We start from the raw sequence: 27,898 nt of genomic DNA, 5'->3' as shown, positions 1-27,898 counted from the left end.
TATTTATATATATATAAGTATATACATATTTACATAATATATAAAAAGAAATACCCAATTACTTACAGATGCTAATGTTTCCATTTATTTCCAACAGTAATTAACATATGAGCAGTACTCTTATTTTTCAAATAAATGCCCAACAAAATAGGAAAAAAGAAATATAGAGGCATAAACAAGAAAGGAAAATAACTAAAACCATCATTTGTAAATGTTCCCTAGAAAATCTAAGAGAATCAAATGTAGAAACTCATTAGAAAGAATTCAAAAAAAGAAAAAAAATTCGGTAAGATAGCTAAGTTACACACACACACACACACACACACACACACACAGTTTTCCTACATTTTGAATAATCAAGTAGAAAAACAATTTTGTTTAATGTGCTTAAAAAAAATTTTTTTAATAACATGCATTTAAACAAAGAGAATTTGTTTCCTCAGGAGTTTTTTTTTTTTTTTTAAGATTTTATTTATTTATTCATGAGAGACACAGAGAGAGAGACAGGCAGAGGGAGAAGCAGGCTCCTTCTTCCTTTATTTATAATTCTGCCATTATAAATAAACAGGCAGAGGGAGAAGCAGGCTCCATGCAGGGAGCCCAATGTGGAACTCGATTCTGGGTCTCCAGGTTCAGGCCCTGGGCTGAAGGCAGCTCTAAACCACTGAGCCACCCGGGCTGCCCTCCTCAGGAGTTTTTGAAAAATGAAATATTCCTTCATAACTGGTAAAGGAGCATTCTCATCCAAAAATGAGAACTCAGAGCAAAATGAGTATTTCTAAAGCAGCCCTGCCACTTCAGTTGATGTGGCAGTTATTAGAAGAGTATAGAGAAAGTTGGTTACTTAGTCCTCAAGCAGAATTTTAATTGTCCTGGAAAGCCTATCTGATAATACCTCCATTCCTGCAAACTGCATACTCTCTCATGAATTTTAAATCTTCCTTTGTAAAAAAGGAAAAAAGAAAAAAGATGGTCCTCAAATATGCTGATTACCTAATACCACCTCACTCCCCAAACTTTTCCCATCAACTGTCCAATCCTTCTAATACAACCAGAGGTAGGCAGTCCCATGAGGACTGCAGTCCACTCTAAATGTGGACTATCTAACGGATATGATTTCATTAAGAGATATTTTCTTTCAGTGCTGAAAACAGCAGAATTTGCTGTTTATTCATTTATAATCTAGTTAACGATTTATACAATTATTTTTCTCAAATTCTGCCATTATAAACAACTTTTGGTTCAGGTCCAAGAATTCTGATGAATCATTCTCAAGCAAAGAACAAACAACCAATTGCAAATAACATGGGCATTTGCCTCCTCACACGCACAGACTAACTCAACACTTCAGTCTAACTAAAATGAATTTTCTGCAGAGGAGTGCAGCTGTGAACAAAACATGCTTAGGAAACAAAGCAAACAATGCTTCATTCAACCAGAACTCCAAGGCCTATGCTTCCCAGTCACATTAAGAAAGGTCTCCAATGTGGTAAAAAGCATTAGCCAAGGCTACAAAAGAACACTGCTTTCATGTCAGCAAACATCCTACCCTGATTTCTCCATTGTCATCTCCAGTCGCCAACAGGGTACTGTCCACAGAGAAGACAGAGCAGCGCACACAGCCCTTGTGGCCCCTCAATTCATGAAGAGGTGAAAGAAGTTCAAAACTCCAAATCTGGAAGGCAATTAGGATTGTTTAGGAAGAGTAAATACACTCAAAATAAGTACCTGCAAAACCTGCCCTGAGGGCTAGTTAGCCATAAATTATATGGAACTTCCAATCATATGGAAGTTCTAACATTCAAGAGTTCATAAATTTTCATTAGAGGCCCACGTTCTAACTTGGAACATTCTTTTTTTCTTACTTTCCCTTTAATTACTCAAGTGAACTTCAGCTCAAGGACCCAAATCATAGCTTCTTTAACTTTAGACTTAACAAGAAAGAATAGCAAATCAGTTAAAAGCAGTCTGTAGAGTGAAGCCAACTTCAGTTTCAGTCCTGGCTCCCCTACACTGACAAGTTCCTTGTGGCCTAGGACAACCCACATAAGTTTCTCTAGCTTCAGTCTCTACACCTGTACAATGGGACAACAGTACCTGCGGTGTGAAGATTAAATGAGATAATAGTGAAATTCCTAGCACAGGGCTAATATATACAGCAAGTGTTCTTTAAAAGTTAGTTACTATACTATCCTACTGTCTTGGCAACCAAAGTGCTATTTTTTCCTTTCCAATACTCTCCCTTGTGGTTCTGTCATCACCATTTAACAAGAATTTACTGACATTTACCATGTTCCCAGCACCGTGAGCTAAGAACTAACGGTACAAAGATGAACTGGATTCAGTCCCTATCCTTGAAAACTTTATAGTTTAATCAGGAATACAGACTTATGAGCTGTTAAGTGAAGTTATATGATGTAAATGCCTAAGAAACATGAGTAATATGTAATGGAACACTGAAGGTAGAGCAGCTAACCCTGCCTGAGGGCCAGGAAACAGTTCACTGAAGAACTATATGAACTTCCAAGAATGAGTCATAATGCTTTGAGGTAAAAAAAAGGAGAAATTTGTGTCAAGCCAAAGTTAACCATGTGCACAGATGATAGAGGTAAAAGTAGCCTGGCACAGAGGGAACAATGTAGCAGAAAGAGATGGTCATGGGCAAAGGAGTCTGGCTTATAAACCATCAGGTCACAGAGGTATTTCAACTGGAGACTCAGTGGTAGGGTAGATAAACTAGAGGACGCGTAGACCAGTGGCAGGTCCACCAACAAAGGAGGAGAGCCTAATCCTATGGGTGGGGGCAAGGAGGAGAAGAATGAGCCAAGGAACACTGAGGAGTAATCAACAGAGCATGAAAGACAGGACAGAGTCCCACACAATGGCTTGTAGTTTGGAAAGACAGGTAGATAATAAGGTCATTAACAAAGATGGAGAAAAGAGAAGAGAATGGAATAGTCAAAGTCCCCAACCAGGCAGCATCATTTCACTGGAATGTGATTTCCAGAAGTATCAACTTACATCAATTACATTAACATTTACTATGGATGTGCAATTAAATGTAAATCCCTTTCAGTGCTTTATATTGCCTATAATATATAGTAGAAACTGCGCTTTGTTAGTTATAGACAAAAAGTCCTCAGTAAGGCAGAAATCAAAAGTCCTCAATGTTATTCATTTATCTATTTGACACAAACTAAATGCCAACAGGCATCCTCCAAAAAACTCACAAAATATGAGACAGACATGTAAACAGAAACTTATTATTATATACATCATCTGGACTCATAATACATAACTAATACCAAACTTTAATGCATCACATTTTAATTAATTGACCTACCTTCGCAGTCTTATCTGCAGATGTAGATGAAAACTTGGTAGCATCAGGAGAAATATCACAAGAAAGTACTGTATCCTGGTGACAGACAAAGTCTTTTTCTATTCTTCCAGTAATAATACTCCATATCTTCCAAAAAAAATTCAGAAGTTGACACTTTTAAGAATATTTTGTATTACTGAGCACAATTGTCTAGAATACATATCTATAAAACAAGAGTTTTATTTAGCACACTGGTTGTTCTGACCTCTTTAAGTGCCCTTTAGTACAGGTGCTCATAAATACACAGCAGATGTAGATGACTGCAGTAAACAGAAAACAGGCATGAGAAAATAGAAATTAAAAAATTTAAATAGTTACTTACCATTCACCTGCTTTCAGCTTTCAAAGTATAATCATTACAATATTATAATACTTAAAAAAAAACTATACTTCAAATTACCTTTACTGTTCCATCAAATGACCAGGAAAGCAGTTTTGAATTTTTCAGGAGCTTAAAGTCTTTCACAGTTTCCTGATGGGCTTGTAGGAAGACATATTCCTCTGACTGCCAATTCCATACCTGAATATCAAAGAAATAAGTCTGTTATAACCCTCTCCTCACAATATCCCATTGGAGGAATGGGGTAATATGTGTTCAACTGCCTAACATCCTTTGTTCTCATGGCATTTTAATAAAGCAAATTAGAGTACTGAGAAAGAATATGGTATTCCCATTTTACAGACAGAGAAGAGAAAAACTGGGATTAATTACCTTGCACAGGGGCAAAACAAAATATTTTTCCTCCTAAATAAAATTCATTTTCTTCAGTTGCTTGGAGAGCAGTTAATGATACCAGAAGACAGAGAAAAGCCACAATATGCTAGTGAGCTCACCATCTGATTAAATTTTCCAGAGAAAATTATCTCTATTACAAATTCAGTTTCCTAAGCCCCACAAGCTAGGCCAAGACTGAAGATTCTAGCTCCACTGAAGCTACTGAATCCTCCTGACCCTCCTGCTGGGGAAGGTCAGCTGACCAGAGCACTTCAAACCAAGTCACAGAATGTCTAAGTTTCAGAGATCTTAGCTATCCCCTAATGCAATCCTCAAACTGACATTATTTTTCACACAGAGCTCCAGGAAGAATTCCTCAGGCAAGGGAAGGAGAAGAAATTGAAATGATGGAGACAGTGCATTCAGAGTGGGCTTGAGGTATGGGCTGGAAGTATGACTCACAACCTGAGAAGGGCATTTCAAAGGGAATGAGTGCTTGAATTAAAGCACACAAACAGGAAAACAGGGAAAGACTATGGGGAGCGGTTTACAGTTCAATGTGGCTAAAATACAGGATAGCAAAAGAAACAAACAAACAAAAAAAGGCTAGGAAGATATTCAAAAAAACCAGCCCAGTGAGCCTGATGAAGCTGGATGTCTAAGCTGTGGGCAATCGGGCAGACTGCAACAGAATTTTCTGCTGTTGTTTTTTAACATCAGGAATAAAAAGATAAAGAAAAATCAGCAACTACCACAGGTAGGCACATTAGTGATATTCTGGGTCAAGTTTTTGCCTGGTGAAGGTTCAATAGTAGGCTTTTCCTATCTGGCTTAGACAAAACTGTAAAAGAAACAATACTTCTCTCCTCCCCTTTCTTTACTCCTTTATCCTCCCCACTCAGCAGCCACCCTCCCCACTGAGCCCTGGCTCTCAGATCTCTCTCTTCTGTCTCAAGTTATTGTTCACAGAAACAGGTTATTAGAAGCAGGGTATCTGTAGGAGAACAAGGGGACCCTAGAGAAGGAGTTGGAAGGAAGAGAAATTTTAAAGAGAATGAGAGGAATTTCAAGCACTTGAAGAACTCAAGGAGATACACTGGGGAAAGGGGAAGAAACAGGCCTTCTGGCTCCCCAAATTTTTTCAGAAAGGAAAGGCACTCTGTGTGACTACCCATAAAATACCCTGGACCACTTCCACTGGGAACTTTCTGGCTCACTCCTACTTTCTGGGCTTTACTAGAGAATCAGTGGCTACTATTAACAGCCCTTCCTGAATGACCAGCACTGCCATTCCCAGCTGTGTCAGATTCAGTTTCAACACTGATGTAGATTCTTACTGCTGCCCTCCACATGAAGAAGTCAGAACGCATTCCTCAATAGATATAACACAAAATTTGACAACTGCTAAGGGAAGATTAAGAATAGCCTTAGCTGTTTTTGCTGCAGAAGCTTTCTGATAAGGTAGTGATGACAGGAACACTTTTTTTTTTATTGGACTCAAACACACTGTACTAACAGATTACCTTAATATAACAGCTAAACTTTCACCAGCATTAGCCAAATGTATTAAGGTTGAGTTTGGGCATGTCTCTACCCTTAGATATAATTTTTGCAATGTATATACACTACAGAATTTTTTCTGTGGTATAAATAATAAAATTTAAATTTTAAAAATTCTGAAGAATCTTTTTATACCTGCAAGAGTCAACATATTCTCAAATACTGGCTCAGGTGAATATGGCTACTACTTGGGCTTTATTTATCTCAAGAGAAAGGATCAAAAATTACCAAAGGAAGACCTCATCAGTTTTCACAACACTAGGTACTATTAACAAGTGAGTTGATTTTTCAAATCTTGGCAAGAACTTTAATTCAGCTCAACAAAGATTTACTGCACTCCTACTACTAAATTCTAGGCAGGCACGCTGGGGATACAAAGATGAATTAAAAAAAACTTTGAAAACGGCAACTATGTGACATGTATATGTAGATTTGTTAACAGATTTGTTAACTTAATCACTATAATTCACAATGTGCACCTATTATATCAAATCATCATGCATATCTAAAACATAATACATTTTTGTCATTTACACCTCAACAAAGCTGTGGGGGTAGGACAAACTTCCAAAGAATTATTTACTAAAAAAATAAAACAAAAACCCAACCAGTCAATTCTTGGGAATACCCACCAAGAGTTTTATTACATGAATGTGTATTCATTAAAATATTTTAAATGTAAGAAGTATTCTGAGTAGAACAGAAAAAGAAGATGAAACACCACTTAACTCCTATTTCTAAAAATAATCTAACTCCAATCCTAAAAATATTCCTAGAAATTATTTCTCACCCTGGCTGAGAATATCTGATGTTCAAGTAGGTCATTAAACCTATGAATTTAGCTTCTAACAGAAAAACTGTACAGTATACAATGTCTCAGCAGAATTCCATCAGATGCAGTTTAGTTTTACCCATTTCAAAGCCATCTGGAGAGGAAGAAAGGTGAATATCACACAGAGTTTCATAGCTAATACACCAGTATCATGGTAGCCTACACCAAGTTTCTGCACTGAAAGCAAATTTCATTCCAAACATACAGAACTCACAAAGATATAACAAGATAGTTTTTGGGGGGGATCCCTGGGTGGCTCAGCGGTTTAGCACCTGCCTCCGGCCCAGGGCATGATCCTGGAGACCCGAGATCAAGTCCCACATCAGGCTCCCTGAATGGAGCCTGCTTCTCCCTCTGCCTATGTCTTTGCTTTTCTCTCGCTCTCTCTCTCTCTCTCTCTCTCTCTCTCTGTCTCATGAATAAATAAATAAAGTTAGACGAAAAAAAAGATCAAAATCCTAACTTGGAAAAAAAAATAGTTTTTTTTAACTTTTATTTAAATAATCTCTGCCCCCCAATGTGGGGCTCAAACTCACAACCCCAAGATCAAGAGTCATCTAGGTGCCAAATAGTTTTTAACACTCTAAGTATTGGTCAAAATAGTTTTTAATACTATAAGTATTGCTACTACAGGAAATATATAATAAATAAAAGTAGAGTAAAAAAAAAAGTAGAGTAACTTCTTTTGAACATATGCATTTATTATCTCCTTCACTTCTAAAATTCTACAATGACAAATTGAATGGGAATGAAGACAACAACATGTTAGAGCCTGAAAAGCAGGACAATGGTAACTGACTTAACAGAACCAAGAAAACAGAATCCTAAAAGCATTAGAGAAAGACAAAAAAAAAAAAAAAAAAACAAAATGGATAGTACAGAACTCACCAAATGCTCAGAAACTGCTGAGGTCTCTGAGGACATCAGAGGTGGGAATGAGGGTGGGGCGAGGATCAGAACTATGAGCAATTGTGGGAAGATGGCAAACCATGCAGGCGTAGTTTTTTTTTGTTTTTTTTTTTTTAATCTCCCTGAAGTCTCCATTAAAAGCAGACAAAGCAATTAAAATAGCAAAACCAAAAATGCAGGGACAACACCAACAAAACTATGTTCATTGATGAAGTATCCCCATAAACTGCAAGATGCGAGTAGGGACAAACTGAGGGCTGCAAGACTTGCATCCTAGCATCTAAATGGGAAGAAGCAGAGAACATGGAGAGTCTGACAGAACTAAAAACAAGAGAATTCCAAAAAAGCCAAGTGACATTCACTTGAACGTGCAGTGGACCAACGGCAGAGCAGCAATAGACACTGCATGCAAGGTGACTATATATACTATAGTCTGGAAGGGCTAGACCAGCCTGGGAACTCTCAAAGAATAACTTGTTTTTGTTTGTTTGCACAAAATGCCCATTTAATCACTTTGAAACCTCTAACATTATTCAGTGTCTGTTAAATAGAACCAACAATGCTGGGTCTGTTTAAATTACAAGAAAAAAAATCACTGGGTACCAACACAGTGATTATAATCAGCCAGGCTGGCCACAAGGGTGAGGGGATGGGAGAGGAGAAGACACCCCTGGGCAGGTGGTGGGGTGCCAGGAAGGGCCAGGGGAGAGAAAGAAAAGAGGGCTCCCAGATGGGAGAGGACTGTCCTAATGGGAGGGGTGCAAAAGGAGCATGAGAAGACGGAGACTTAAGGGAGCAGAACAGGTCAGTGCACAGTGCTGGAAGGGGCTCAGTGCCACCGCCTGCATTTGGAGAACCCTATAGTAATGCGGAGAAACTGCCGGGAATAGAATCCAAATTGAGTAAAACAGGATGAGGGCAGCAAAGGAAAGAGAAGGTCTAAATAAAAATAAAGGAAGGAACAGAGCAAAGCAATCTCATAAGAACAAAGATGTATTTTTTTAATAAATTTATTTTTTATTGGTGTTCAATTTACCAACATACAGAATAACACCCAGTGTTCATCCCGTCAAGTGCCCCCCACCCAGTGCCCGTCACCCATTCACCCCCACCCCCCGCCCTCCTCCCCTTCCACCACCCCTAGTTCGTTTCCCAGAGTTAGGAGTCTCTATGTTCTGTCTCCCTTTCTGATATTTCCCACACATTTCTTCTCCCTTCCCTTCTATTCCCTTTCACTATTATTTATATTCCCCAAATGAATTGAGACCATATAATGTTTGTCCTTCTCCGATTGACTTACTTCACTCAGCATAATATCCTCCAGTTCCATCCACGTTGAAGCAAATGGTGGGTATTTGTCGTTTCTAATGGCTGAGTAATATTCCATTGTATACATAAACCACATCTTCTTTATCCATTCATCTTTCGATGGACATCGAGGCTCCTTCCACAGTTGGGCTATTGTGGACATTGCTGCTATAAACATTGGGGTGCAGGTGTCCCGGCGTTTCATTGCATCTGTATCTTTGGGGTAAATCCCCAACAGTGCAATTGCTGGGTCGTAGGGCAGGTCTATTTTTAACTGTTTGAGGAACCTCCACACAGTTTTCCAGAGTGGCTGCACCAGTTCACATTCCCACCAACAGTGTAAGAGGGTTCCCTTTTCTCTGCATCCTCTCCAACATTTGTGGTTTCCTACCTTGTTAATTTTCCCCATTCTCACTGGGGTGAGGTGGTATCTCATTGTGGTTTTGATTTGTATTTCCCTGATGGCAAGTGATGCAGAGCATTTTCTCATGTGCATGTTGGCCATGTCTATGTCTTCCTCTGCGAGATTTCTTCATGTCTTTTGCCCATTTCATGATTGGATTGTTTGTTTCTTTGGTGTTGAGTTTAATAAGTTCTTTATAGATCTTGGAAACTAGCCCTTTATCTGATACGTCATTTGCAAATATCTTCTCCCATTCTGTAGGTTATCTTTTAGTTTAGTTGACTGTATCCTTTGCTGTGCAAAAGCTTCTTATCTTGATGAAGTCCCAATAGTTCATTTTTGCTTTTGTTTCTTTTGCCTTCGTGGATGTATCTTGCAAGAAGTTACTGTGGCTGAGTTCAAAAAGGGTGTTGCCTGTGTTCTCCTCTAGGATTTTGATGGAATCTTGTCTCACATTTAGATCTTTCATCCATTTTGAGTTTATCTTTGTGTATGGTGCAAGAGAGTGGTCTAGTTTCATTCTTCTGCATGTGGATGTCCAATTTTCCCAGCACCATTTATTGAAGAGACTGACTTTCTTCCAGTGGATAGTCTTTCCTCCTTTATCGAATATTAGTTGCCCATAAAGTTCAGGGTCCACTTCTGGGTTCTCTATTCTGTTCCATTGATCTATGTGTCTGTTTTTGTGCCAGTACCACACTGTCTTGATGACCACAGCTTTGTAGTACAACCTGAAATCTGGCATTGTGATGCCCCAGATATGGTTTTCTTTTTTAAAATTCCCCTGGCTATTCGGGGTCTTTTCTGATTCCACACAAATCTTAAAATAATTTGTTCTCTCTGAAGAAAGTCCATGGTATTTTGAGAGGGATTGCATTAAACGTGTAAATTGCCCTGGGTAACATTGACATTTTCACAATATTAATTCTGCCAATCCATGAGCATGGAATATTTTTCCATATCTTTGTGTCTTCCTCAATTTCTTTCAGAAGTGTTCTATAGTTTTTAGGGTATAGTTCCTTTACCTCTTTGGAAGAACAAAGATGTATTTTTAATGCTTCATGAAAACAACAGAGGGAGGAGTTGGAGAGCTACAAAGTTAGAAATGTTGGCCTCCTCCACTCTTTCAAAGAGTTCAGAAAAACTAATTTTGTATAAAAAAGGAAAGAACCATCATTGAATACAAAGTTACTATGAGAAAAAAAAAGAGAATACAGTGCAGAAAATGCTCCTCCAGACAATGAGAGCAAACCAGACTCTAAATTAAAAGGCACCAGCACAACTGAGGACAGAATTATAGTTTTGAGAACAAGGGGATCAAGTGAATGAAGGTTTACACGCTAAACAAGGAGATCCTACACCTACCCCAGTTCTCTTTCCCACTTAGTTCTAAGAACCTGTCAGCCAGATTCATAACCTCCAGGCAGAAAGACCAGAAGATTCCTCTCGAGGAATCTGACAAGACCAGGACAAAAGACCTAAAGATACTGACAACAAAGATTCCCCATCCAGATCATTTTTCAGAAAAGGTCTCAGGCAACACATAAGAGCTTTCAACTAGCCTTTTAGTGTATTCTGGTAGCTAATGATCACCACATAGCTGAGGAAAACCTTTAAAACAAGAGGCCAGGGGCGCTTGGGTGGCTTAATCCGTTGAGGGTCTGCCTTTGGCTCAGGTCATGATCTCAGGGTACTGCTCAGTGGGAGCCTGCTTCTCCCTCTCCCTCTGCCCCTCCTCCCCACTCATGGTCTCAGAAAAATATGAAACATGAATGGGTTTCATCTAATACTATGTGCATAATCTGAATGTATGGCCAAAGTAATATGATCTTAAAGAAATGTTTAAAATGCACACCAGATTTGAGCCACAACTAAAGTGTTCCTTTGCTAGAGTCAGTATTATATATGCTGGAACTTAATCCTTCCCCTCACCTGAATTGAAGAATCATCAGAGCTTGAAATAAGAGTCTTCCCATCATCTGTGAACTGGATGTGCCGCACAGTTTTCTTGTGCCCAATCCTGGATTGGAAGATTCTGTTGTTTAGGAGTTCTAAAATCTTCAAAATAGAAAACCACAGATATTAGTGTCAAGAAATTCAGCTACACCCGGGAATTACCCAAAGACATTTAATTAAAATTAAACTACAGAGGGCAGCCCTGGTGGCTCAGCAGTTTAGCGTCGCCTTCAGCCCAGGGTGTGATCCTGGGGTCCCGGGATCGAATCCCACGTCAGGCTCCCTGCATGGAGCCTGCTTCTCCCTCTGCCTGTGTCTCTGCCTCTCTCTTTCTCTCTCTCTCTCTGTGTCTCTCGTGAATAAAGAAGTTTTTAAAAACTCTTTAACAAAAAAATTTTTTTAATTTAAAAAATTTTTAAAAATTTAAGCTACAGAAAGGAATAAAATTTCCATCTCACAGTGCTTTCATTTTAATTAAAGACATACAAATGAGTGGTACATATATACACGCAAATGCATGCATGCACATACACACCCTAAAATAATACACTCACTGGAATGACCAGAGAGCAGTAGGAACCAGTGGTCCTTCTGAGAACTCAACTACACAATTCATCAAATAAGTGGCAGCCTGGACTCAGCCTCTAAGAAGAAAATGACATTTAAGATGGATGAGAGAGGGACCCCTGGGTGGCTAAACGGTTGAGCGTCTGCCTTTGGCCCAGGGTGTGATCCTGGAGACCTGGGATCAAGTCCCACATCGGGCTTCCTGCATGGAGCCTGCTTCTCCCTCTGCCTATGTCTCTCATGAATAAATAAATAAAATCTTAAAAAAAAAAAAAAAAAAAAAAAGATGGATGAGAGAAAAGAAAGAAAAAAATTCCAGATGAGAGACAAGGCAAGCTCTTTATTAAACAACACATACAAGGAAAGATAGGGGGTGATGAGGGAAGTAAGCAGCAGAAAAGAGAGGAGTAGGCTGGGGAAAGTACACTGAGAAGACTTAAAAGGGCTAACCAAATGCAAAGTTTAAGAAAGTGGTAACAGAACTCAAAAACTAACGACTTATGTCAAAAAGGCTTTCAAGTGAACTCACCAAAAACAAAACAAAACAAGTTCTTTTGCCCAAATTAAATGTACTCAAGGAAGCCTAAGGAAAATACAAATGATGCTAATACAGGACATTAGAGAAATTCAAACCTAACCTGTGTGTCTGATAAAAGGCAAACTGTGTGAGTGAGAGGGTTCCCCAATGAGCAGGACAGACAATCTTACAATTGCATAGGGCAAACAAAGGCAGGCTAGCATCATAGTTGAACACCATGACTCAGAGACCCAGGGTTTGAATTCTAGTTCTGCCATTTACTGATTTAATGAAAGTTGTGGAAACTAGGAGTTCAGACATCTGTAAAACAGGAATAACATCACCTACCATCCAGGGCGTTATAGTAATTCCATAAAATAATTTGATAAATACCTAAAAATGGTAGCTGTTATTATTTGATGATTATGCCCAACCACATGAAAATGTCATCTTACAGGTTAAACAGAGTTAAATATTGGTAATTAATAATATTTATATTATTTTATGACTTTGAGGAGGACAGGGATATGGATGAGGCACATGTGTGTTTTCTGAATTATTTCCTTAAACTATCTCTATGGCTTATTTCAAGACATTTAGATAGTAAAAACAAAAAAAGTAGGGCTGGCTTGACAACGAAGCAAAGATCCTTCAAGAATGAATAATAATATACACCAATCTGAGACAGAAGACTGAGGGAAGACTAAGGTTCAGTCATAAATGTCAACGATCCCTTGCTAAAAAAACATCCATAATATACTTTTTTCAGAACAGCACCCATCTTCAAAATAATTTTTCACAATGAAAAGAAACAAAACAAAACCTTAACCCATGCCAAATGGCCAAATATATAATACTGACATCACTTTCTAAACGCTCCCTTCTTCGCTCTGTCTATAAACACATAGTCTCCTCTTTGTGGGGCAATACAGACTGGAGAATATTTGTGTATCTAGTTATAAAATAAATCCAAAGTAAAATACATGTGGCTACTGTCACAATTAATAAATTAAGAAATAATTTCAAAAAGTTTGGGTGAGAAAAGGAACCAATGTTCTTTGAAAAACTATTCTACAATTAAAGACAGTGTGCTTTGTGATAAAATCATTTTTATTATACTTTTTTGGCATTTTTAAAGATCTATTTGGTCTTCTTTATTAAGGATTTCAGGTGGTAAAGAGGAATACTTCTAATACTAAAGTAGAACAGAAAGGGTTGGTGAAACAGGTAGGCATTAGGCAACCCTGCACAGACATCCCCAATGAACCTTATCGGAACCAAAATGGAAACAGACACCAAAGGCTGAGTCTCTAAGGAGAGAAAAAAAATGCTCTTTGCACAGATAGCTAAATCTCTGACAGTATTTGATATACTTGGAGAACAGCAAAACAACTAGGTAGACAATGAGAACACAAAGAGACAAAAGGTATGAGAGACAGTAGTAAAGGCAATCTGAAAAATATACCACCAACAGGATTGTAAAATGATTTTTAGGCTAACAGAAGACTAATGATTAATATACTACAGAAAGGTTTCTTTAGTGTAAGTCTACAACACCAGACACATAATTCATTTTAAAAAAATAACTTCCCTGCACAGAAGGACTCTGAAGACTGGAACACAATACCTCAACGGCTCCATCTTCACCTCCAAATGCAATGTACTGAAGATGTGGACTTAGGCAACAGCAACTAACCTGAGCTTCAATCAGATAATCAATCTGACCTGTTTTTCCATTAATGAGCTAATGAAAAATAAGGCACAATCAGTTATGAGGCTGTAAGAGCAGTTTCTGTTTTTTAGAATAGAGACTTCAATTGAAAAAATAAAATGAAACACAGAAAATAACCAACAAGAGCTCCCAGGGGAACAATGAAGCCCTATCCTAGTCTCAGCAGCTGCATTTAGCACTTCACACCTTCATTTCATTTCACTTTTGTGGTTCAAATACATTTTCATAAAATAAAATGAGCTTTAAAGGTTTAAAAAGCAGCTGCTGTGCCCACCACCTGAGACACATCTGTCTGATTTATAATCCCACAGCTAGCTCTGCACCCTGTTTTCCATTTCTTCACAAAGCCCATTTTAATAGGGCTATCGTTTGTTAAAGTATACTTTTCGGATATTTTTCAAGGGGGCTTGTGAAATGGGACTGAGGATACATAAAAGCCATATTCAAATAAAAATGGGTTTTATATCCTCTAAATTGCACACAAAACAATATAAATTAAGATTCTTTACCTTTTTGAGAGGAGGAGAAAGGAGCTTTGGAGAACCCATAAGCATAATCTGGGTGGCTAGACTTGCCTAATTTCATAATATGTACCAATGCCAATGATTATTATTTTAAGTCTCATTAATAAAGTTCTCATTATTCGACTAAAATATGTGACCGGGGGGGGGGGGGGGGGGGGATCCCTGGGTGGCTCAGCAGTTTGGCGCCTGCCTTTGGCCCAGAGCGTTATCCTGGAGTCCCAGGATCGAGTCCCATGTTGAGCTCCCTGCATGGAGCCTGCTTCTCCCTCTGCCTGCGTCTCTGCCGCTCTCTCTCTCTTTCATGAATAAATAAATAAAAATCTTTTTTTTTTAAATAATAAATAAAAATCTTAAAAAAAAAAAATGTGACCAGGGAAACTACTTCTCAAGCTTGAATCAACTGTCAGCTATCTCTATTACATTCTAAAAGTCTTAAATCATTTTTCAACATGAAATAAGCAGTCATTTGTTTCAGGTACAAAGATTACAGGGGATCGATCAAGGTAGCCTTTATTTTACAACATCTTATCCAGCAGATTCTGATCTATTAGGTATTCAAAATGAGACTGAATTGCTAAAAGCTGAATTTATCTTCATTCTCTCAATTATTATGAATTATATGAATTATTCTTCATTCTCTCATTGTCCATATTTTCCTAAGTAGTGACTAAAAACGTTTTGTTCATTTAAGTGGAACTTTTTTTTGTCAGTTTAACTATCCCCTAAACTCTCCCACAATCACTGACACAGAATAAAATACTTTTATAGTGAGATGACTTCTTTTTGAAGTCTCACAGTTATGACAACTATTTTAATAAAGGTAATACAAGCTTAAGGACACTAAACTTGACAAGAATATTGCCATGAAAAATATCCCAAGCCTGCTAAAAATCAGTTAACAAGACATGCACACTCAATTCCACACTCCCAAATCATCCCAGAAATACAGAGCATTAGGAGCTCCACCCTCAACATATTAAGGATGATAATAAAACTTGTAAAATGTGGGGATCCCTGCATGGAGTCTGCTTCTCCCTCTGCCTGTATCTCTGCCTCTCTCTCTATCTCAAATAAATAAATTAAATAAATAAATAAATAAATAAATAAATAAATAAATAAATAAATAAATAAAATGAAACTTGTAAAATGTAGACCACGGGGTATCTCACACCTTGACTCTGACCCCGACAGTAGACAGGGAGAAATTACCACACATCACAGACCGTTTACTCCCACATATCTGTCTCCAGAATTTAGATTCCACCTTCACTCTCTCTATATCCAGCTCTGATTTCTGAAGATAAAAAGGACCTTATAGGTGAAGAAAATGAGGCTCGGAGAAGTGTACAATTTACTCAACCATCACACAAAACCAGCTGGCAATAAAGCCTATGCTGTACCTGTATCTCCAGAGTGAACAGTCACCGTTCTTCCTACTACATCAAATGGAGCTTTACAGCTTTAGAGCTTGTTAAACTCCATCCGACCCTCGGTCTGTCTCAAGTTCTCCTGGATTCCATGCAAATCAAGGAATGTGATCCAACAGGAAAGAAATGAAGTGCGACAAAGTATCACTTTTTTTCATTCTAAATACAAGCATATTTAGGCCTCAGCTCAAGACCCACATATTTATTCAACTAATACCTACCCAGCACCTGTTAGATACTACACAATTATGCCTAATCCCAAGTCCAAAACCAAACAAGGAAAATGTAAATTGAGTTCAATCAAAACAGTTTTTCCAATTGTTTTCTGAAAAATACTCACCTGCAGACGTTTTATATTGTCAACTGCAAGAACCATCACTTCATTTTCTTGAAACACAACATCTATTTCTTGCTTTAACACTATAGCAGAGTTCTTACATACTTTTTTGGTCTCCCAGAGCTAATTAAGAGATTAAAAAAACAAAAATAAGATAACCATATCCTAAAATATGTAAAAAGGCGGCTTAGATTCTTAAAGCAACATACAAACCACGCTTCACACTCAAAATACCTATGATATTACAAAATTCTCAATTATTAGATTATAATTCAACAAATATTTGTTAATTACATGCTATAATGGGTAGTAGTATTAAGAATAATGGGTGCTAGAGCCAAAATGCCCAAGTATGAACTCCTGTTCCACCTAAAGCTGCAACTTTGGGCAGGTTACTTAACGCATTGCTAATCAAAGTAAGAACTCCTGCTGGTCCTCAAACTGTCTGATACTAAGATAAGGTGCCTGCACCAGGATGTAAATCAACTATATCACTAACACACTGTTAGCAGTATGCTTAGTGATATGGTTAATCTCTTCTTAACAAGGGCATCACAGTGACTTGGTGGGTTTAATAAGTATCTGTCTTCAGCTCAGGTCATAATCCCAGGGTCCTGGGACTGAGCCCCACGTTGGGCTCCCTGGTCAGTGGGGACCCTTGCCTCTCCCTCTCTCTCTGCCTCTCTCCTTGCTTGTGCTCTCTCTGCCAAATGAATAAAATCTTTTTTAAAAAAGATCTTTTTTTTAACAAGACTTCTTGATGAAGAAAGCGGGGAGCTGATTTACATTCTGGTTCAAGTTTATTGAGACTGGCACTTAAAGCAGAACTGACTTAACCTTTCTGGAACTATTTCCTCAGCTGCAAAAAGGACTGCTGTGAGAATTAGCAAACATAAGTATAGTACTTCACACAATGTCTAGCATACAGTAAATAGTAAAAAAAAAAAAAAAAAAAAAAACAAACCTTCAGCTACAACATGTATAAAACACTATATTAGATGCTGCAGGGGTAAACCAGGGTCCCTGGCCTCAAAGACCTTACAGTTGGAAGATGTGTGAACAAGCTGGGGGAGCAGTGGAATACAGAAGGTGAGAAGTAGAGCAAATCTATACTTATAGCAGAATTTGGTAAGTACCATAAGAAAAGGACATAGAATTATATGACATTAAGGAGAGAGACATTCCCCCAAAAGGAATACTAGGAAGGGCTTTGCAGGCTTGGAAAAACTTGTAGGATTGTTAAGATTTCAACAAGGAAAGAGACAGGGAAATGGGGTATTCCAAACATAAGAAACAACATAAGCAAAAGAAACAGGGAACTACAGGGTATTGAGAAAATGTGAGCAGTCTAGTCTAGGTTACCTGTAGGAATAAACCAAAAGAAAGACTGGAGCAGAATGAGGCCATACTGTGGAGAAGTTCAGTGTAGACTTAGGAGTACCTACTTCCTTTTAGTAGCCAAGAAAGCCACTATCTGTTTTTGAGCAAAAATGACATGACTGTGTTGTACATGAAGAAAGTATCTTGGAAGCAGCATACAGAAAACCAAGAAAGAAAAGACTGTGCCAAAGACTAATACATTAAGAGAGGCAACATGCTGGGGCGCCTGAGTGGCTCAATCAGTACACAGTGTGTGTCTCTGGATCTCGGTTGTTGAGGTCCAGCCCCATGTTGGGCACAGATATTACTTAAAAATAACAAAATCTTTAAAGAGAGAGAAAGAGAGAGAGAGAGAGAGAGAGAGAGACAACATGTAATGAACACCTGAACTTTAAATGAAAAAGCAGAAATAAGGGTTCCTGGGTGGCTCAGTTGGTTAAGCATCTAACTCTTGATTTTGGCTCAGGTCATGATCTTAGGGGTGTGAGATAAAGCCCTACATCGGGCTTGCACTGCATGTAGAGGCTGCTTAAGATTCTCTCTCTTCCTCTCCCTCTGCCCTTCTCCGTCCCACCTCTCTCTCTCCCTTTAAAAAAAAAAAAAAAGTGAAAAAAAAAAAAGTGGAAATAAATGACAGAAACTGGAAAGGCAGAATCCATTAGAATTGGCAAGTAATTGGACGTGGAAATTTAAGGTGAAAGAAAGTAAAAAATTAAGTCTCAGTATTTCTCACCCTGATTGTCTGGTCATCAGAAGATGTCAAAAATGATGATCCATCGGGAGAAAACATCACACAATGAACCCAACTTAAATGTCCTCTGCAATCAGCCACTTTTAAACAGGAGTCCATGTTCCACAACTACAAAATAAACATAGCACATAGGAAATCACATTCATAAGCATTTTGAACATATCAAGAATACTGAAAATAGAAAAAGTAAACCAGTAATTTCACTTCTATGAATATAGCCCCAAAACAAACTAGCAAAATTACAGAATGCCTTGTGCAAGATTATTCATTGCATCTTACTTTTAATAGCAAAAAACTGCAAACAACCCAAATGACCATCAATAAGGAACTGAATAAACTACATAATGGAATATTATTTAACTATAAAAACACCCAGTGACTAAGTCAGTGGGACAGATTCCTTACAGAAAATAAGCAAAGAGTGTATCATATATATTTCTACAGAAAAATATACATATATTACACTATACACACACATCTGGATACATCCACAATATATAAGAGATGAAAAATAAATGTAAATATAAACAGATACAGATATGGAGATTTTATTTATTTATTTAAAATGCATACAGAGAGCACCTGAGTGGCTCAGTCAGTTAAGCCTCTGCCTTCGGCTCAGGTCATGATCCCAGGTTCCTGGGATAGAGCCCCACATCGTCCCTACCCTGGGCTCCTTGCTCAGAAGAGAGCCTGCTTCTCCCTCCCTCTCTCTGTTTCTCCCTCTCTTGCTGCCTGCCACTCTCCCTCTGTCAAATAAATAAAATCTTAATTAATAAATAAAATGCACACAGATATCTGCTTATATGTACAAAAAAATGTTGGAATGTTAAAATAAAAACAAAATGTTATCTACTTGAGGAAGTAGAAAAAGACTGGACAGAAGGGTGAGGGATGAAAGCAAGACTTCTCTGAATATAACATTATAAAGCTTTGATTTGGCATCATGCAAACATTTTATCTTTTTTAATCATCAAAAAAATAGACTATTTTCCACTATCATCTAATCCTCATTTCAACTAATAGCAAAACCCTACAATAAATGAATATGCTAACTGTACATATACACATTTCTGTTACTCATGCATATTACAAATTGTCAGTGTCTGCCACCCTGACTGTACTTCGTCCTGAGTTCTGCTGTAAATTACTCAAATATATTCCAGTCTAATGAAGTACCGTATGTGCCTGAGTTCCTCTCATTACACTCTGAATGACAGACCTACTTTATGCTTTCAGAACAAGCACGGACAAAACAAGTACTTCATCACATGCCCAGTGGTTTTCAATCAGTGAGTTCTATGGTTATAAATTAATTTTATAAAATTTTCTTTGCCTAATCACTAGAGTCCAAGCTCCTGTGGACATACAGAGCTAAAGGCCAAAAGTGAAAGTAGTTCCAGAACTAAAAACTCTCTCTTGAAAATACTTCCCTTTTTCCTTCTTGTTCTCTCCCATCATTTATCAGAGCCCCCCGCCAAACCAAGTCCTTACTGTTAAAAAAAAAAAGGCAATATTTCCTGGAGCTTTCTAATAGCAGAGAGTAGAGATTTAGAAGTGACAGGAAAGGCTGAAAAAGGAGTTGCTCCACCATTCTTCCTAAAAAATCCTGACAAAAACCCAGAGAGAGGAAATCTCTAACCATATCTACTCTGAGGATCTAAGGTAAGGTACAAGATCTCCTAGCATATTTGAATCTTTCAATTCAAGGACTTTGCTAAAAAGAACACTGCCCACAGCACCCTACTTCTTCCCACCACTTCAAACAGGGCTGGAGCTTGTTCACACTCACTGCCTATGCTTCCAATGGGTAATTCTTGGCAGGAACGTTCTTTAGTGTTAGTTGCACTGTATTTGCTTCTGTACTTGGAATTAAGTAGAGTTTACAGAATACATCCACTCTCTCATCTTATGTGTATTTCCATGCTGAAGGGCTACAGCTCAGAAATTCTTACCCCAACAGCTTTGCAGTAAGGGACAAGTCTGTCAAGCTCACTAAAAATTGCTGAAATAAGCACAGAACATGAAAGTCTTGCAGTAGTCAAGTTTCCTTGGAGGATAGACTGTGAACCAAGTAGATTTCTCTATTTTCCAGATAAAGGCCCATACCCACCTTCTTGGACTGTCATCACAAGGATCTTCAAATTACCTTATGGTAAGACCCACTCAAGGAGTAAGTAGTAACAAAGCTTGGAAAAACTAATCCATCTTGGAGAAAAAAATACCAGAAATTCACTGCTTTTTAAAAGAAATATGGCCATTCACAGACCATTTCATTCTTGAAATTCTTCCAGGATCAATTAGGTATGGACTCTGAATATAAAATCTATCGGGTAAGTACAAAATTATAAATATAGGTAATTTATAAGAGTCATTTTATTCATTATTGCTTACCAATGAACATCCTAAGTTAACCAATTCTAAACTCAACTTTCATCTTATTCTTCTCAATGATCTAAGAAATCTGAACTGGACTCATCTCTTATTTCTTTTACAGAAGAGTCTATGCCTATATTGTTTAAGAGATGCCATTGTTTCTGCCCAGGAAACCAGTGGTCATTCCACTGTGTCCCCAGACCTTGGCACATGCTAGCCATTCAATAAATATTTGGTGACACTGTCATTCCCTGTCATACTGTTAAATCAAATCTTTGATCACTGCTAAAATAAGAAAGCTGGCTATACAGTTTAATATCCTAAAGCTATAGGTCATTATGCTGTGAAGAAAATGCTCTACTACTTCTCAAACATCCTCAGTAGTTAATGGTTTAAGGAGCCCATTCTTTGGCATCTTTGTACTTCTGGAGACCTAACTTCAAAGAGTAAGTAAACCACTCACCTCCACACAGCACTGGGACAAAGCCACTACTGCCAAATGATTTTGGGGGGAGAAGTCACAGTACTGGATGGTGCTGTGATGGCCTGTATGGATTTCTGCTAATAAGCCACCAGTATGAATGTCAAATAGCTGTCAATATAAAATAGGTGAAAGTAAAATACTTTAAAAAATATGGTATAAAAAAAATATGGTATACTCAAACTGAATCTAAATTTTTAAGTCCTTAAAAAAAAATTTAAATAAATAAATAAATAAATTTTTAAGCCCTGAAAAGATACAATTACTGATAACTGGCATAATTATTGACAGTCATAAATAAAATACAAATCAGTATAAGCATACTTTTAAAATACTGCTCATCTTGAAACATGTTTCTTTTAAAGAAAAATTTATCACAGATGATGTTTCAAGCTGGCCTAGGGAGAACTAAAACTTTTGTGACTAAATGAATAGCCTAGCCAAATTAACATACAGAGAAGTTCTCCTGAATGCTTGTTTATTCATAAGAGGAAAATGGATATTCATAAATGAAGATGATCGAAATAATATAGAGCAGAGGCTTGCTAACATGAAATTAGCTCAACTAAAAGAAAAGTTAGCTCAACTATTTATATTTCTCTTCGAGGATATCAAAATACTCCATTACAATCATTTCCCCATTTTTGAACAAAAAAAAGCTATTTTTGAATAATGCAAACAAACTTTTAAAAATTTTTTTTCTATGATAGTCACACAGAGAGAGAGAGAGGCAGAGACATAGGCAGAGGGAGAAGCAGGCTCCATGCACCGGGAGCCCAATGTGGGATTCGATCCTGGGTCTCCAGGATCGCGCCCTGGGCCAAAGGCAGGCGCCAAACCCCTGCGCCACCCAGGGATCCCTAAAAGATTTTTAAATGTTGGATATACTCTTCTGAAGTTTTTGCCAAATGACAAAAATATTTATACCAATACAGCGTTGTGATTTAAGACCAAGGCATGGGCTTCCAGTGGAAGCCATGAGTATGTTTTGTGAACACAGAGCCCTTCAAGCATGCACAGATGGTAAGCAGTGCAGCATCAGGAGCTGACAGCAAAAGACAGGAAACCATACTTAAAATGCTTCCCAGGACAGGTCATACTAAAAACTAATGGAGGAGAGCCACAGAGGAAATTTAAGAAGTATAGAATAGGCAGCTGTCTTCATTATTGGGTAGTAAAAAGTAAAAACCTAACAATTAGAACAGCCTAACAGAAAAGCACTTTGAAAATCACCTAAACCGGGATCCCTGGGTGGCGCAGCGGTTTGGCGCCTGCCTTTGGCCCAGGGCGCGATCCTGGAGACCCGGGATCGAATCCCACGTCAGGCTCCCGGTGCATGGAGCCTGCTTCTCCCTCTGCCTGTGTCTCTGCCTCTCTCTCTCTCTCTCTGTGACTATCATAAATAAATTTAAAAAAAAAAAAAAAAAAAAAAAGAAAATCACCTAAACCAATAACCAATGTACTCAAAAATTTTTTTAAAAATGATGCAGAAAGTATTCCATGTTTTAAATAAATTTGAGAAACACTGGATTAACCAATATAAATTACTTCTGTATTACTGAACTTCTGGAGGCCTTAAGTATGTTATCATACACGGAGTAACTCTAATGAGGGAAAACAACACATGATATTTCCCAATCTGTGTGACCATGGAGGACTCTCCTCACAAAGCCTACCAACATCCCCTGGAGCACAGTTTTGAGAACTATGAAGTTAGAGAGCCTCCCCAAAATCATACAGCTATCCTTTCTTTATATCAATAAAGTATACAACGCAAAAATCAATTTGACATTTTCATCTTCTTTAAATCAGGCTAATTTTGGCTTGTTAAAATAATGATACTTACAAAGATTTTATTTTTTGCTGCCACCATTATCCTAGTGCCATCAGCAGACCATGAACAACATTTCACTATCACTTCCATATCCTCTTGAGGCTCCTCTGAATTTAGGAAGAACTGCTTCACATTAATGCTTTTCCTCTCATTTGCTGATTTTACATCCCAAAGCTTCAGATTGCAAAGATTAAAAAAAATGTTTAAATTTGTTTTAATCTCAAATCACACCTCTAGAATTCCACCTGGATTAAATGTCATGCAAATATTCACTTTTTCTCATGAAATACTTTCACTTATGCATGACTTTTTATAAAACTTTTAAATTAAGTACTCCAGCTTATTTCACCACCTTTCCAAAAAGAAAAAAAAACAAAAACAAACACAAAACTAGAAGCACTGCCAGAAGTGCAAAATGCAGAATATAAAACTAAGTAAAATACTAAAAACTCCTTGCATGGTGTGAAGGAAGCTAAAGATTAGGTGTTGACAGTAAGGATGAGAGTAGAAAAAAAGTGAGAGGAGACTCACAACTTGTCACTGCTGCCCTCTGCTGTGCCAGGCATGAAGTTTGCCTCCATCGACTGTATGCACAGCCTGGACACCACACAAGGCCCAGTCTATGGCATGTTAAAAACATAGCAAAGCATCCAGAGACATAAGGAAGTCCCTGAAAACAGAAAACAAAGAATATGCTGGAAAGAAGCAAAGCACCTTGTGTGTATGGTGGGGGCAAACAGAGCTCTAAAACAACTGAATCCGGGATCCCTGGGTGGCGCAGCGGTTTGGCGCCTGCCTTTGGCCCAGGGCGCGATCCTGGAGACCCAGGATCGAATCCCACATCAGGCTCCCGGTGCATGGAGCCTGCTTCTCCCTCTGCCTGTGTCTCTGCCTCTCTCTCTCTCTCTCTGTGACTATCATAAATAAATAAAAATTAAAAAAAATAAAAAATAAAAAATAAAACAACTGAATCCTGAGGAATGTGATTCAAAAGACTCTAAACTCACTCACTAGCAGAGCCACCTGAACAGCACAAAGAAAAAGTCCTTCAAGAAGACTTCAGTCCCCTAGGCCTTAAGCAGCATCCCAGCTTCATAGAGTGATAATGGCTGCCATGCTCAGACCAAGGGTTGGCCAAGGACAAGGACAAAAAATAATAAATAAATAAGCTGTTTCCTAGGCTTTACCTCCGTTTCCAAAGAACAGCTCCAAGATAAAACCAGATTTATCTGACCAGGCACATTTTTAAATCTCTCTCAAGTCCACAGACATATTATATACACCCAATACCAAAACTCTTCCCCTTGCAACAAATATGGATAAACTGGATAAAGCAAGAGACATCAGATACTAAAACAGCCTTTCTTGATACTTAGAGAGGGGGGAAAAAAAAAAAACCTACATATAAATGCCAGAAGCTTTAGTCACATCAACTAGAATATATGAGAAATCACACCATTTCACTCTTAATATGAAAAACAAAGCAACTACCGCCTGGATTTAAGAAAGAAAGACAAAAAAACTAACACAGCCCAATTTCATTAAATCTGTCTAAACTATATTCTGCATCTGGACCTGACTTCAGCTTCTACCCAAGTGTGATGAAATTTCACATATCAGGGGACCAAGTAAATACCAGCATTTGATTTTCAGCAAGTCACCAAACTATATCAAGGGCCCATGTGCACACTGGCCCTTGAGTTTTAAATGGCAAACTTACATTTTAAATGTTTTAAATGTTGATGAAATGGTTCATCAACAGGCCTGAAAAACACATGCTGATCAACATACCCTGTAAAATGCTTAGACGATTACAGAGCCATTTGGGGCAGGAAACAGCTTTACAGTTTTTCATCCTCTCAGAAGGCAAAAGCTTTAGAAGACTTTGACCTTGAAATGCTGTTATCCAACATCATTTTGCAGGACCTCTGCTTACTACATGTCTATCAGCATGAGCCGACTAACGATACTGGCTTAACAGCACTGTGGGAAAGCTGCCACAAACACGGTAGTTCTCACCAAGAGTGCAATAATGTCTCTCCCCCACTGCTAGTGCTCTGTACTCTACAATCACATTTTGATACTCACACATGAAGTCAAAATCCTGTCCCTGAAGACTTTTAACACTGTTTTCTTTTGAGTTTGGACAAGTCTTAATTTGATTTGAAGGGACACAGCAAAGGCTTATCATCTTGAACACATTAACCACTATGCTAGTCACTTTGAGATTATATAAATAAATCAGGTATACATACCTCTCCCAAGGACTTTACAGGTCAATAAAGGAGGTAAGACAAGCCTTTAAGTGACTCTCAGACAACGTACCTCAGATGTGTCATTTGAGAGGAAAAGATACAGCAGAGTGGGCATGTTAGACCCAAGTTTTGGACTTGAGGGAAGAGTTTTTGCAGAGGTGGACACCACTGTCTCCTCCTGAAGATTAGCCTACTGTAGACCAATTTAGGATGGACAGAATTTTGACACTAAAAAGACAAGAGGAATACTCTACGGCCTAGATTCTAGGCTAAAGGGTCAGAATAAGCTTAAGTACAAAATGGGAAAGCAAAGACAATGAAAAGAGAAAACAGGCTGCAGTTTGGGTACAGCACCAGGTGCCTGGACACAGTCCTCACCTATTCTCAGGGCCCCCTTTTACCATTTCCATAACTCGTCAATTCCCTTATCTCTCTCTCCAACTGGAATCTGAACAACTTCAGGCCAGGAACTAATTGTTTGATGTTTTGTTTTTAGTATTTAAAACCCAAATGCCAGTATCTGGCACATAGTAGGTATTCAATAGATAATCAAAAAAATACATTTTAAGTGAACAGATAGATTCTTCTTGTGTTTCAAGCACAGGTGAGTAGAAACAATAGTGTTACTGAAGGAAATAGGGTTCAGGTTAAAGATGCAGATGGAACACATACATTCATCTTCATGTCTTCCCAAAATCCACATAAAACAATGGTAAGGAAAATTTTTCTCCATAGGCATAGTTCACAAGACAAACAAGAAAGGAAGAAGAGTTAACAACCACAAAATGTAAAGGATAAAAAGCAGAAAGACAAGTGATAAGGAGGCTCCTAAAAACTGAATCCTGAGCACACCATGGGGAAAGCCAAGAAGCAGCCCAATTCATAACATAAAACTCCTAAAAAGCTAAGGAAGTGTTGCACCAGGTACCTTCTGATAAAGGTGGAGTATCACTACAAATCCCTTGAAATCCCCTCCACAACTATGCAATCCAGGTTGCTATATCTCTACTCTAGCTGAAGAGTAGAGGGTTTTTCTACACCCTGCACAATTAAGAGCAGGGTCACCATTTTGAAAATAGAGAAATTAAGAGAAAGTCTATATCCCAAATGTTGAGATCTCTACTTAAACATCTCAGAACCTGCCAACCAGACTTATACCCTACAAGCAGGAGACTGAAGATTCTTCTCTGAATATCCAAAAGATCAAGACAAAAGATCTAAAGAATATGACATTAGGAGTTTGCCATCAAAAATGGAAGGCAGATTACCCTACAGGGAAACTCACAAAAAGCAAGCTTACAATTCCTTACCAGCCTTTTAGCGCTGCATTCTTAAATATGAGCAGGATATATATCTACTACATATACAGATCTTCTTCAACTTACCTCCCAATAAACCTATCATAAGTTGAAAATGCATTTAATACAGCTCATCTACCTTAAGCGTGCTCAGAACACTAATATTAGCCTACGACCCGGCAAGATCATCTAAGAAAGCCTATTTTATAATAAAATGTTGAATATCTCATATAATTTATTAAATACTGTACAAAAGCAAATAACAGGGTAGTGCTACAGACAGGTTCTAAGTGTATCGGTTGTTCACTCTCATGACTGCATGGGAGACTAGGAGCTACAGCTCATTGCCACTGCTCAGCATCACAAGTGAGGATCATACTGCATATCACTATCCAGGGGAAAGATTAAAATTCAAAATTTGAAGTACAGTTTCTACTGCATGTGTATCACTTTTGCACCATTATGAAGTTGAAAAACCTTAAACCATCGTAAGTCAGAAACCATCTGTAGATATACACAAGGTCAGATAGCTAAGTTATATTTCTAAAAGACAGCAGAAACCAAAACCAACACAGAAAACATTGACTATACAGGAATATGAATTAAAAAAAAAACTATTAACGCCCACAAAAAGATAACTGCATCCATGAAACAAAAATAGGATAAAATGAAAAAGGAACAGAATTCTTCTGGATCAGAAGACTGGGTACTTAAAAATATGACAACAGAAATTAAAAATCCAACGAAGGATTAGAAAGTAAAGCTAGAAAATAAAGCTAAAGAAATCTTCCAGAAAGGAGGGCAAATGGACAAAGAGAAATAGAGAAAAATAATAACCAAAAAACCAAACAGGAATTCTAGAAAAAAAAGGAGAGAAGAGGGCAGGCCGGGTGGCTCAGCGGTTTAGCACCACCTTCAGCCCAGGGCCTGATCCTGGAGACCCAGGATCAAGTCCCATGTCGGGCTCCCTGCATGGAGCCTGCTTCTCCCTCTGCCTGTGTTTCTGCCTCTCTCTCTTTCTCTCTCTCTCTCAAGAATGAATAAAACCTTAAAAAAAAAAAAAAGAAAAAGGAGAGAAGAATAAATTAAATAATTAAAGAAAGCCTAGGGACGCATGGGTGGTTCAGCTTTGGCTCAGATCATGATCCTGGAATCTGGGATCAAGTCCCGCCATCAGGCTCCCCACGGGCAGCCTGCTTCTCCCTCTGCCTATGTGCCTGCTTCTCTATGTCTCTGATGAATAAATAAATATATCTTTTTTAAAAAATTAAAGTAAGCCTAAAGAACTGAAGTATTTGAATTTCCAAATTGAAAGAAGCCACCGAGGGACGCCTGGGTGGCTCAGTGGTTGAGT

At 38.1% G+C, this 27,898-nt stretch overlaps 1 protein-coding gene across 20 annotated transcripts in view; it reads right to left on the bottom strand.

The window, feature by feature from the left end:
- Positions 1–27,898, bottom strand: part of APAF1 (apoptotic peptidase activating factor 1) — a 146,052-nt gene that overhangs the window by 67,926 nt on the left and 50,228 nt on the right. For 14 of the 20 annotated variants that reach the window (XR_005370661.1, XR_005370660.1, XR_005370663.1 and 11 more), the window contains 9 exons: positions 23,004–23,165; positions 21,140–21,268; positions 18,283–18,408; positions 16,173–16,292; positions 13,777–13,893; positions 11,042–11,167; positions 3,783–3,902; positions 3,344–3,469; positions 1,550–1,675 (listed from right to left, as the gene is read on the bottom strand). Coding sequence is in view for 11 of the 20 variants with exons in the window: in XM_038558763.1 (XP_038414691.1) it covers positions 1,550–1,675; positions 3,344–3,469; positions 3,783–3,902; positions 11,042–11,167; positions 13,777–13,893; positions 16,173–16,292; positions 18,283–18,408; positions 21,140–21,268; positions 23,004–23,165 (1,152 nt within the window). In the remaining 9 variants the exon portion in view is untranslated. Of the gene's footprint in view, positions 1–1,549; positions 1,676–3,343; positions 3,470–3,587; positions 3,643–3,782; positions 3,903–11,041; positions 11,168–13,770; positions 13,894–15,805; positions 15,915–16,172; positions 16,293–18,282; positions 18,409–21,139; positions 21,269–23,003; positions 23,166–23,522; positions 23,662–27,898 lie in introns of those variants that run through there. The other 6 variants (XM_038558762.1, XM_038558767.1, XM_038558764.1 and 3 more) reach the window with 6 other exon arrangements.

This window comes from Canis lupus, chromosome 15, assembly GCF_011100685.1.
Source record: "Canis lupus familiaris isolate Mischka breed German Shepherd chromosome 15, alternate assembly UU_Cfam_GSD_1.0, whole genome shotgun sequence".
NCBI classification, from domain to species: Eukaryota; Metazoa; Chordata; class Mammalia; order Carnivora; family Canidae; genus Canis; species Canis lupus.
The sequence above is the reverse complement of the archived record's forward strand: the minus strand, read 5'-3'. Positions and strand labels throughout refer to the sequence as shown.